The sequence below is a fragment of the Lathyrus oleraceus genome, chromosome 3 (assembly GCF_024323335.1).
Source record: "Lathyrus oleraceus cultivar Zhongwan6 chromosome 3, CAAS_Psat_ZW6_1.0, whole genome shotgun sequence".
Lineage (NCBI taxonomy): Eukaryota > Viridiplantae > Streptophyta > Magnoliopsida > Fabales > Fabaceae > Lathyrus > Lathyrus oleraceus.
In genome coordinates this window covers 191,252,541-191,266,072 of record NC_066581.1, presented here as the reverse complement: position 1 = coordinate 191,266,072, position 13,532 = coordinate 191,252,541, and the positions used below count along the sequence as shown (strand labels likewise).

The following is a 13,532-nucleotide window of genomic DNA, read 5'->3' as shown; positions in this document are numbered from 1 at the left end:
ATAGGAGGGACATGCATAGCTAGATCATGCTGAGGATATTGTAGCGGTAAATTCATGACCATCAAGCTATGGATAAGCTAGACATCAATTAAACCAGAGTCGCCACCGCGCTTTTATTGTTTCCAAGGGAAAATGGAAAAGTACGAACAAAACCCAAAAGATAAGAAGTTTTCAAATCAAAACTAATAAAATGCCAAAGATTATAGGTAAGGGGGTTGGTTACACAGAGGGAAGGTGTTAGCACCCAAAGTGTCCTAGGGAGCCCTTTTTTGTGTGCATATGTATTTTGGTATAAAAGATGTTTGCAATAAATAGAGTGGTGGGATGAGAAAAGAATTCATTAATTATTTTTATTTTTGACAAGACCTTTGGACTTGTGCCTACGTACCAACATAAGAATGAGGGATCAAAACCTCGTAGTTCGTGGTATCAATTTCAAAGTGAGTGCATTGCTTTTAACAAAAAATTAAGTTTGACAAAGGCACAAAAGGCCTAAAAATGGTTTGAATGGGTGTTAGTTCTTTTTGGCTTTTAAAAATTTTAAGTCAAGTATAGTTAAGTTTATTTACAAGTTTATTTAAGAAAAGAGTTTGGAAATGCAATGGCATAAGGCCAAAGTTTCTAATTTGAAAAATGGTCTAAGCTTAGAAAACAAACACAAGAAAATAAGATTTCAAAAGGAGGGAGAGATTTGAAATTAAAGAAGTGGGAAGAAAATGAAGAGACTAATCCTAAGCACAAATTTAAAAGTTTAGAGTTGAAAAGATCTGACCCATGGGCTGCAACCCAATAGACAAGAATGTCATATAGAAATCCAAAATTCCCTTGGACTTTAGAATCAAGCAATATCAATACACAAGTAGCAAGATGAAGAGCAAGGCATCAAATAAAGATAGCCGCATCCAAGCTTAACAACTCCATGATCTTCTTCAAAATTCCATGTATCAGATGACTTCAGAGATGACATTAGACACAGGTTTAAAATAACAGCTTCAATATGATCATGTTGCAGATGAGCTCAAATGGATCTTCAATATTATATCAGATGAATGTTTACTTCTCAAGCACTTGGTTTCATGAAAGTTGGCATTGGCCAAGTCCTTTGCAGATGGAGTGTTGCCTAAATTCTAAGTCCAATAGTCTCATATCAAACCAACAGTCCACACATGATGTTTTTTAGGGTTTTTGTTCTTATTATGTACATTAAGTTCAAAAGACCAAACAAACAAACGAGTATACACAAACACAATATATCACAAAACATGCCCCAAGTGGGCAAAGGGAAAATAGCATTAAAGTAAACAAATTGAATGGTATGAATAATGGCAAATGAATTAAAAGCTTAAAGAGTAAAGTGCATAAAAGTAAATGACTTGAAATTAAATGTTAGTTGTTAGTTGATTAGAAGTTAGTATTGCTTTTGCTTTGTTTTGTTTAAGTCATTCTTTGGATAACACTTAACCCACCTATCACAAGCATGGATCCTTGAACCAAGACATCTTCCAAAGGAAGGAAAAAAGGTCAAGTTTCAACAAAATACAATGAAAGCGGGGAGACTTACAATCTCACTAACTAGAATGCTATGCCTTTTTGTGTCACAAATTTAGTGCTATGTTAAGCAATCGTAATTGGACTTATGTAGAAGTCATAACTATTTGAGGTCGGGCAATAGAATTTTGGTGTTAATACATGTTAGAGACATAGTATAATGTACTATGCTCATGAAACATAACACACACAAAAAAGAATATGCAAAGAGGTGGACCTAATCTCATCCAGACTCATGTTGATTTTGCAATCAACTAGTCTTAGGATATAGAAATATCATAGGTCCATGACATGAATGAATAAAGAAGGGGAATGAGATGAAGAGGGAGGGGAAATGGATTCAACACAAATTGGTCAAATGAGGACTTTTACCAAATTAAGATCATTCATTCATTTTGGGAGATGTAATGTACATTCCATCAATCCCCTAAATCCAATGTTCTTAAGCTAACAAAGTCAAATCAACCTTGACCAAGGCCCAACAACACAAGTCAAACTCACAAAGTCAATTAAAATGGCTTTACACAATTAATTTGGCATTTAAACAATTAAAAATAATAAAAATATGCATTAAATAAAATAATGGTTGGTCAATTTCCTAAAACCTCATCAAAACACCAAAGAAATGGTCATGAGATTTATCATAGGTCAAACAAGGTCAAAGGACCTTGGAGAAAAAATTTCATAATTTTTGGGAACTTAAAAGTATTTTTAAACAATTAAAAATATTCATAAAATCAATTAAATCATGAAAAATATTAATAATGATCCAAAAAATAATTTTAATTCAGAAAATGAAAAAGGATTTTTTTTTTGTGAAACTCTCATATTTTTTGGATCAATATTAAAATTAATATGAATTAATGAAAATAAAGGAAATAAAATGAAATTCAAATATTCACAAAAAAGGTGGACCACTTGATCTCCCTTATTAATTGAGGTGGCAGATCAAGTGGATCCAAACGCACGTTCCACCATGCACACGAGTCAGCGCGCCACACGAATGGTATTTAAAAGTAACACTCGTGATTAAAACAAGATGAGATGATCATGTGGCTTTGAACCGTTCCAGCGCATCACCGAAGCAAAACGCTGGTCACCTTCTCAGGCAACCCTGGCCGGACTAGTTCACTCATCACCATCACAAAAATGAAAAAGAAGGATATGATTTTAACGTAAAAATGGCACTGATCACGAATCTGACCTCAATTCATCCTAACTCCAAGTATATTTAGAGATACATGGAGTTGAGATTTGAGGTACATGAACTGAGTTGCTTCGATTTAACCTCAAAGCAACTCAATATTCTTGCCTACATTGGTAGTACTTCAGACAACCAAGGATCCAAGAGAATTGAGAGAGAATCCAAGAGAAAAAAAAATCTGGAAAATACCTTCAATGTTGTGCAGAACTCGATCTCTCTTGCTTTGATTCTTGCTTGATCTCACTCAGGAAGCTTGCAGAAGTGGTTTAGAATTGAACATAAGCTTTGGATCCCTGGAGTTTTGAATCTCCAAACAGTGAGATTCAAACTCAATTTTCAAAAGAAAATTCTTAGGTTTCTCCTTTCAAATGTGAGGGTTTGAGGTATTGGATCAAAGTTGGCGCGCAAGGCTCCTCAATTCTGATGCTAGAGGCTCTTATTTATAGCTGCAGCTCATGATATTTGCACCTTGAATTTGAACTTCCAAATTTAGCAATGGATGATGCATGCTTGCATGGGCGTGTACAGGCCCATGAAGCCACTCAATTAAGTCCATAATCAAGTGTGATTGAGTCTGAAAGTGAATTGGAATGCAAGGAAAATGTGTACAGTTGTTTGAAGTTTGATCTTTTCCAAATGATGATGCCCTGTTCAAGCCATGTGCAGACCCCTCAAACCTTGTCCAAAATGGATGAAATTGGACTCTTTAGAAAGATTAGATCAAGAGGAGCAACTCTTATGTTGAACACTTTTCCATTTGAAGCTTATATCATGATGAATTTTGAAGTGGAAGTTTAGAAATTTTAACATATCAAAAAGATTTCTAAGTGTCAAGCAATATGTTCACTTATTCCACCTTGACTAACTTTTTATGTCAGCTTCAAATGAGAAACGTTTCTTCATCAAAGTTGTAGCTACTTCAAAATACTTAAAAATGGTTACCAATTTGACCTCATTTGGATTTGATATGAATGAGTTATGCATTTTTGAAGATGGGAAAAATCACTTGTTCAATGGCCTTCGTCCAAAATGACCTATAATGTATCCTCATATCACATGCTCATAAAAGTTGAATTAGCTCTTACTCCAAACATAAAAGTTGAATTAGACACCTTGAATTTGATTTTGAAACTTGAAAATCTTTCATCTCATAAAAATTGAGCAAGTTATGATCTGGGGAAGTTGACCTTCAAATTAGGGTTTAGACAAAATGACTTATAATCTTTCACCATAAAAAATGACTTTCCAAGCAAACCTAGATCTAGACCTAAACATTAAAGTTGTTTGGAATGTCATTTAGAGTAAATTTTCTCTTGTAATCATTTTCATATGATAAAAATTGTAGGAGATAGGGTCTAGGGGACCCCAGTTTTGATCAAATGAATTCCTCTGATTAACCACCATCAACCAACTTGCTAACTTGCAATTCTCTTGACTTTTGGGATTCATAGGAGATAATATATGCATAAGATGATGAAATTTGAAATACCCCTTGAAATATTTGATCAATTATTGAAGAAGCTTATTGAAGAAGTTACTCAAGATACACAGATGAACTAGGATTTCCAAGGCAAACCAATTCCAAACTCTTGAAGGACTCTTGATCATAATACCATATAAAGATCATAGGGACTCATATATGATGACTATAGCCATTGTAGATCATTTCTTGATTGAGCTCCTTGCATTGAGGGTCTTAAACCCTAGATATGAACTTAATGAATCAAAGGTGATCATGTGCCTTACCTACAAAAGAGTTAGACAAATGCAAAGACATATTTTTGGAATTTTGATTAGTAAATGATAAAATACAAAGTATGATACAATCACATAGTGCTTGGTGATCTCTCCCAAGACAAACCCAATGGATGAGGGGTGAGGAAGATTCCAAGTTGTGATCCAAATGCCAATGCATATGATGAGATATCATGAGGGATCTCAGGGTCAAAATTGGAGTCTTACAGATATCTTGCCTAAATTTCATCGTATAATGGAGATTGCGGAGGCAGACATTAATAGAGTTATCTTCCCTAATGGGTCTGATGTGAGGCAGATCCTAGGTGTCATCATGACGGAGGCACGTGGGTATTGATGTACCATAGACAACGTCGAGGGATGAGTGGGATTGATGGTCGAGGAGGTAGATGAGAGATAGTCAAACATACACAGTAGTGTCTTAGTATATATTAGTAGTACTATATTTTATTTTGAAAATCTTGCTACTTTATTGGTCTCGATTGTATGACATTTTGAAATTTATTGGTATTTTATTTATTATAACATTTTTAGACCATCTAGAATTGTGTACGTATGTTTTTATTTTTCGATCGTATAACATAAAAACTACGTTGTAATATTTTTAGACCAGTAGTGTTTTTCGATCGTATAACATTATTAATAACATTTTTAGATAGTCTTGCTACTTTAAATCTTTATTTAAATACATATAACATGAAAACTAAATTGTAAGATGTTATATAGATGTATATCCATAATATTCACGAAGTTATATTTCCGACTCAATTCACGTGTATAATGACTTCCGACTCAATTCACATATATAATGATTTCTCAGTATGATGTATAATATATTTTAAATTACTATAAAAATACATCTTTAAAATATTTCAAAATTTATTTAAAATTTGGTGCGTTGCGAATGTATACAAAAATATGGATATTTAAATAATTTTACATGGTAACTAAGAAACATATAGACTATTAAGAAATATTCTTGATAAATTATTCATATTTCTCCAATAAACAAACAAATTACTTTCCACATTTTTTATATAAAAGATTAAAGAATAAATGGAGGGACCCATCTAAACAGTTAAATTCGGCCGCCCAGTTTGTCGTGTCTACCGTCTTCGCCATTTGACTCTCTCTCTCTCTCTCTCTAAGCTACTACTAATAAGCTAAACTAGCTCTGTTCTCTTTTGTTTCATATACAGTCCTGTACACTTCTTCTTCTTTACCCAATCCTTCATTTATTACACACACTTCCCACAATTCACAATCATAAACTCTCCCTCTCTCTCTTTCTTCTTTTTCTCTATCTATGTTTCTCTTCTTCATCTTCTTCCATTTTTCTCTTCAAATATGACTGGTACTAATCAACTCAACCCCAGTGAATCCAGGGTAATCATCATCTTCATCTTCCATCTATCATATATTTTTCAACCTCTCTTTTTTATGCCTTTCTTCTGTTTGATGTTTTGTTTTAGAGAAACTTCCAACATTTAACTTCACTTTTTTCTCTTCTTCTTTTATGATACATCTATTGATTGTTGTTTCCTTCTTTATTTTGGGTTGGTTTTTTTAACACTGTTTTCTTCTAGAAAATTGGAAATCTTTGAGTTTCATTTTGTTTCACAATACTTGGAAATTCTTGTCTTTTCTTCAATGTTTGTGATAAAGAACATAGCCCTTTTTTATATTCTGCTTTTTCTGTGCCGAATCAACGCAAAAAATAGAAACAATCTGATTTTTTTTTTGAATTTTTTTGCAGAGTGTTGTTCCATTGAATACGTATGTGCTTATTTCCAATTTCAAGCTTGCTTACAATCTTCTAAGACGAGCAGATGGAACGTTCAACCGAGATTTAGCAGAGTTTCTCGACAGAAAAGTGCCGGCAAACGCGATTCCTGTTGATGGGGTATTTTCGTTTGATCATGTAGATCGAAACAGTGGTTTATTCAACCGAGTTTATCTACCATCTTCAGAGAATGAATCTCAATGGGGTGTTGTAGATTTGGAGAAGCCATTGAGCACTACAGAGATTGTTCCTGTTATAATATTCTTCCATGGAGGAAGCTTCTCTCATTCATCAGCAAACAGTGCTATCTACGACACGTTTTGCAGAAGACTGGTGAGCCTTTGTAAAGCCGCGGTTGTTTCGGTTAATTACCGACGATCGCCGGAGCATCGGTTTCCATGTTGTTATGAGGATGGTTGGAATGCACTCAAATGGGTGAAATCAAGAAAGTGGCTTCAAAGTGGGAAGGAGAAGAAAGTTTATGTTTACATGGCAGGTGATAGTTCAGGTGGCAACATTGTTCATCATGTAGCAGTGAAAGCTTCAGAAGAGAAAATTGAGGTTTTAGGGAACATTCTTCTTCATCCATTGTTTGGTGGTGAAAAGAGAACAGGTTCTGAAATTAGATTAGATGGAAAGTACTTTGTTAGATTACAAGACCGTGATTGGTATTGGAGAGCTTTTTTACCAGAAGGTGAAGATAGAGACCACCCTGCTTGTAACCCGTTTGGTCCTAAAGGGGTAAAAAATCTAAAAGGACTCAACAAGTTTCCCAAAAGTCTTGTTTGTGTTGCTGGTTTGGATCTTTTACAAGATTGGCAATTGGCTTATGTGGAAGGTCTGAGGAGTTTTGGTCAAGAGGTTAAACTTCTTTTCCTTAAGGAGGCTACTATTGGTTTTTACTTCTTGCCTAATAATGATCATTTCTATTGCCTTATGGACGAAATCAAGAACTTTGTTAATCCTAATTGTTAATACTATTACTAAACCTTACCCTTACTTAACAAAAGCTTCAATTTTTCATTTGGGTTTATTTTGTTTTTTCTCTCTCTCTAGTGTTTGTACTTTTTTATTACTTAGTGGTGTAATGGTGTGTACTTATAATAGAGTTATGAAGCATTACTAACTATTATTAAAACATCTATGGTGGTCAATTTAAGAGATGAGATTGAAGATTAGGTATTGATTGATGGTTTTGTATTTGGGGATTGTATTTTCCTTTGTAGTACTAATTAGTGAATATTACATGGAGAACATCAAAACCTCTCTCTATATAAATATATATATAGTTTGTGTTGGAAGTTTGCTTTTGTTTTTTAGTTGGATTGGATTCTTCTTATGATAGAAGCCAATGTCTTGATTGTATCTGTTGTATTATGCTATAGTTCCAATTCAACAGTTTTAATTTCTTGTGTCACAAATAGTGTTTCACTATTGCTTGGATTTTGTTATGTTTGCATCATGATAATTGTGGAAAAAGTTTGGTGTGGGGTATAATCATAGACCCTTTTGCATATCATAATGAAGGAATATTAAAACCCTAAAAGATGTGAGTTAAGATATTTTTGGTAATAGTTTTGTTAATATGTGACACATGGTTCTCCGGTGAATAATTTGATTTTGAATTAAATGATTTATATTTGAAAAAATTTACTAAAATTTAAATTAAATTTAAGTATAAAAATCACATTTATACTCGAGTTATAAATCTATACTTTAAGTTAAATTAATTTTAGAAAGCATAATCAATTTTATCTTAGAGCAATTAAATATGTTAAAATCAATTATACATCTTCGTAATCAATTTTGAGTATTCCATAAATAAAATCAAACACTTTCTTAAGAGTTGAGATTATGATCATTAATCTAATAAGAAGTTAATAGAGGTGGGGCAAATATATGTTTTTTTATTTATAAAAAGACTCATTCATCCACGAGGAAAAAGGATCATGATGATTTAAAAAATGAAACTTCCTATCAAAGGGGAAATGTCCAAGCCAAATTTTAGAACCTACGTCATGGCCTAGGCCCACGAGAGAATGCACACACATGTTAAAGGCGTGATTAAGATATAAATAAATATAATCCTTAAAACTATTACAAAAAGAGAGGCAATCCAGAATAATAGGCTCTAGCGCCGTCGAGAAATCAAGATCGTTAATGCAGTCAACCACTGTGAGGGCGTATGAGAAAACCAAGATGTTCTTCAAGTCGAAATCCAAAGCAAACTTGAGAAACCACCTAATGGCCAGAGCTTCTGCCATAACTAGAGTTGTATCCATTCTCTCCCGCTTTGTGGATGAAATGATTGTCTTTCCACCTTTACCCGTCAGCACACAAGCTATAACCATTTATCCATCCGGAAAGCATCCAACATCCATGTGGATTAGAGTGTGATCTCTTTGAAGATTCTGAGCATCACCTTTAGTCATCAGTTTCTTCCTGAAGTTTATAGTAGGATTTGCCTTAGAGAACTAATGGCTTTATCAACAACTTCCTCAGCTATCATGATAGAGTTAAAACAACCTGCATTGAAAATCACTTATTCTTACCAAACCATATACTATACGGAGTGTAACATATCAACTGGATTCCATTGGGATCAGAGATTGAGAGCCACTGATATAACCAGCCAAGGACCTCAGAATTGGGTGGGATACACATGGCAAAAGGGGATGATAACCAAACAACCTTAGAGATATTGCACTCAAAGAACAGGTCTTCAAAAGTTTCAACATAATTGTGACAGAGGGCATTCAGGAGAATCTTTAATACCTTTCTTGAACAGATTGACTTTGACAAGGATATAGTTTTTTGTAACTCTCTAGATGAAGTTTTTGATCTTACTATGCACCGGAGCATCCCATATTCGCTTCTAAAGATCCTTGAACAACTGGTGTGAAGGTCATGTCGTCTTCGCTATTCTCTTGGCCCTGAGTAGATACAGTTCTTCTCAGCTTCCCAAATGAACTTATCTTCTGAATTGTTCCACGAGAGCAGGATGCTAAGATTTTTAGATGTATCCCTCCGATTGAAATAATTACTAACCTCACCTGATCCCAACAACAAAAATATATGTTTGAATCAACGTATTAAGTAGAGTACTATTATCACATTCCAATGCACTTTTTAACCTGATTTCAAGAAGGTAACACTATTATGCATTAATATGATTTTTTTTAATGTGATTTGATTGAATTTGATTCAATACTAAAGACATACTGAGTGTATGTTTGATTTAACCTTTAAAAGAGTAAAAGACAATTTTCAAAATATAAAATTGATTTTAAAATATTTAATTTTTCTGATTCTATCTAAATTAGAATTTATAATTTTGAGTTTAAACATAATTTTCACATTATATTTAACTAACCGTCTTAAAACAAATTTTCATAAAATTATTCAAACATAATTATTTTACATTCTATACTTAACTGTTCAACTCAATTTATCACAAAATTATCCAAGCATAATTACTTCACATTCAAATCAATTTTAATTAGAATTAATTAATTTTTATCAAAGAACAAAGCATACCCTAAAACAACAAAAGTTGAAGAATAAAATGAAAAGGGTTTAGGGTAGGAGGCCTACGATATAGGACAAGGTGAAATAAGTAAAATTTGGAATGACTTGTCCATTTGACTAGAAAAGTAGGAAAAAGTTTAACCTTTTGTTTTTTCCTTACTATTCTAAAAGTAACACTCTTTTTTATTTTTGTCGTTAGGACCTTCCAAAATATAAAGCATGCCTATATCATCTTTAGCATCTGAATCATCAGAAAATGTATATAATAGAAGTAAAAGGTAGTACTAGTGCACTAGTGGTAAAAAAGATGAAGAATTTACTTTATTCTCTGGTTTACCACCCCTCTTTTCATTCTAGTTACATTAAAAAAAAAGGTAAAACTAAGATTCCTCTAATTTTTTTAGAGTTAAATTAAGACAATTTTTTAAGTAGCTAACACAATTTAAATTTGCTATTAATTTGTGTTTGCTAAATAATTAGTTTATATATTTTATGAAAATTAATTAATTATTGGTGCCAAAAGATATCAATTCTTAAAGAAAATTAATTAATTGTAAATTTAAAGATGATTAAAAATATTTAATAAATTAAGAGTAGTTAGATGAGATAATAAGATATTTAATTTTTTAAAATTCAATTAACTATAAAGTTACATGTGATTAAAGATATAATTGAACCTTGTTGGAGGGAATGAAACTACTAGTAAACCCCATCCACCAAAAAAGAACATGAAATGAAATGATTTCATGGCAAGAATGATTGAATCATAAATTTCACCATCTTTCAACATCAATCTGATTAATTCTTGTCATCTTCCCAATTGCCTATTCAATCAGGTTATGTTTGGAGTTTTGCTAAACATCAAAAACAGGAATTTGGCATTCTTTTGAAAGAGAAGAACCCTTTACTTTACTATTTTTTTTCTAGTGGTTGGGAGTTTTGGATGTATTCTTTATTAGGGACCACTTTTGGGAACCAAAAATGAAATCCAATTAAAAATATTAACACATGTTGGGATTGCTTTAAAGTGTTTTAAGTGTAGAAACAGCTAAGCTTAGACAAGGACATGGAACCTTGTCTTTTATTGACTTTTTTTTTGCATAGATAGAGGACATGTTTTATGGTTGTTATTATTAATTTTTGGATTTAAGCTTTATTTTTCACCTTTCTTGTGCTTATTATTTTATGTCTTATTGTTATTTGTCCTTAGTAAATTAGCTGTTTATGTCTTGACAATATTCCTCAATGCGACAAAATGAAGAGTTATTGTCAATGAAGAGTTTTCTTTATTGGAGTTCATACACAAACAACTTCAATTTTGTTTGGTCGGTAACTTGCTTCTTAATTTAAAGAAATCGTAATCACCAACTCTCTTCTAAATAGTATTTTTCCAAGAATATTAGTTTACTAAACTTTTTTTAAAAGTTTTTGAATAATTGTATTTGTATATCCTCTCTATTAGACATCACAACGAGCGAAATGGGACAAGATTTATCTTTGTATTTAATAGAGCATAAAGTACTATGTACCATAACATAACTCTGGTACGCATGAGTTTAACGATACATTTTATTTACCGGTTGGCAAACCAACCACCATTCATGTTATTCTAACTTTGGCACTGACTCACAAGTGAGAACTTTAACAAATTGATGTTAATAATGGATTTTTCAAAGGCTCTTTGCAAGGGGACATCTATATCACTCAACCTCTTAGCTTTGAAAAGCAAGATCCATCTCTTGTAAGCAAACTTCACATGGCGTTATATGGTCTCAAACAGTCCCCTTATGTGTGGTATGAGAAATTTACTCAGACACTAGTTCATTTTGCTTTCATAAATATAAAATATGATCGCTCTTTGTTCATTTACTCACATCAAGGTGTAACTCTCTTTGCACTAGTTTATGTGGATGATATTTGATGATACTCTGTCATTGCATGTTTTTTGTCGAGGAAACAAAGAAAAACAAGTTGAAATGATCAAATTTGATAAGTAATTGCCAAAGAAAGGAGTAAAAATATCAAGTATGAAGAATTAGGCACTTAGAGAAATTTGACAGAAAAATGAGCAAAAGCGAGTAAGCAACTGAAGTAATTACGCGTTACATCTCGCACGCGATAGAAAAGGAGAAAAGTGGTATCGCTCGCATGGAAGAGCAGCCAACGCAACATTGTGCACGCAATGCAATCAATTATGCGTGCAATTGAGCCTTTTTCTGGGAAATTTCTGACGCGTTCTGGTATGATTTGATGGCTATAAAAAGACATACTTTTGACTTTTTTAGGGGTTTTGATTTGGAGACAGAATATGATGACAAAGAGCACCAGGGGAGCGATTTTTTTAGCATTGAAAGCCATTTAAGGTCAGTTTCTTCAAGGCATTTTCATGCAAACTTCCTCAACTATCTTGGTAATGTATTGTTGTAATATATGTTTCACTTGATATTATATGAATAGTTGAAGTTATTTTTTATTTAATTGTCTCTTATATGTAATGCATATTATTTAGGGGTGGAAAACGGGCATGCCCGCCCCGTTTAGGCCCGCCCCGCAAAAGACCGCAAAAAAATGGGTCGGGGCGGGGCGGTCATAGTTGAGGATGTGAGCCTAAAACTTAGGCCCGCCCCGCAAAAAAGTGAGGGCGGGGGCGGGGAAAACCCACGGGCACTGCATTCTTTAAGTCTAAAAATGAAAAAATTTATGTAAATACACGTGCCCGCAAAAGCCCGCGAAAAAAACGGGACGAGGCAGGGCAGACGCATTAGAGGGTGATGGCCTAAATCATTGCCCCGCCCCGCACTGAAGTGCGAGCAAAACGGGCATGCCCAGCGGGTCATGCCTGTTTTCAGCGTCTGAACTAGGGCAATAATCTACTTACGCTGGTTAAATAGGGATAGAATACCTTTAGTAGTGGCATTTGACTTAACACACCGTAATAACACCTAACTTCACTTACGCAAGTTGAATAGAGATATATGGTCTCTAGTAGAAGTGAATGAGATATACACCAAGGGATTATGTATAATGATTTTGTTTGTTCGCTGTGAAAATATAACAACATTACCATTCATATTATGCACTAAATATCAACATGGGACAATACAAGGGATTTGAATAAAACCTAATCGCTTTCTCGTTATTGAATTTAGAACCAATTTATTTCTCGTAAAAACCATTCAAAATCCCCCATATGTATTCGCATAATTTTTACCTTACAATCCTTGTGGAGACGATATCTTTTTATATTACTTCGGCACTATCGATACACTTGCCGAGAAGTCATTAAGTTTTTGGCGCCATTGCCGAAGATTGCAAATTTCAATAAGGCAATTTTTGTGTGAAATTTGTTAGGTTTAGTTTTTTATTTTATTTATTTTTATTTTTATTTTTTATTTTTATTCTTGTTTATTTTTTTTATCTAGTGCATTGCTACTAAGGTATTCTTCTTTTTATGTGGTAGATGAGGTGAAGACAAACATGCAAGATGGAATCTATGCTAACTTGGGAAAGTTTGAAGTTTATTCAAAGGAACTTGCAACAAAAACTCTAATTCAAAAAAATGCGAGAAATTATTCAGAGCCAGAACCTTACATCAACAATGATCATTCATGGGAGGAGGATTCATCATCTCAACTTGAAGAAACCTTGACTTAGTTTATAAATATGACTCAACTCAATTTCGAGAAAATAAATAGGCATACAAAAAAACATGTG

At 33.3% G+C, this 13,532-nt stretch overlaps 1 protein-coding gene across 1 annotated transcript; it reads left to right on the top strand.

Annotated features, from left to right (window-relative positions):
- The first annotated feature begins 5,617 nt into the window (after positions 1 to 5,617).
- On the top strand, positions 5,618 to 7,591 carry LOC127126198 (gibberellin receptor GID1B). Its single transcript, XM_051055084.1, has 2 exons — positions 5,618 to 5,893; positions 6,264 to 7,591. Exons 1-2 carry the CDS (start codon positions 5,855 to 5,857, stop codon positions 7,263 to 7,265), a joined length of 1,041 nt encoding a protein of 346 aa, XP_050911041.1. The 5' UTR covers positions 5,618 to 5,854; the 3' UTR covers positions 7,266 to 7,591.
- Positions 7,592 to 13,532: the final 5,941 nt, after the last annotated feature.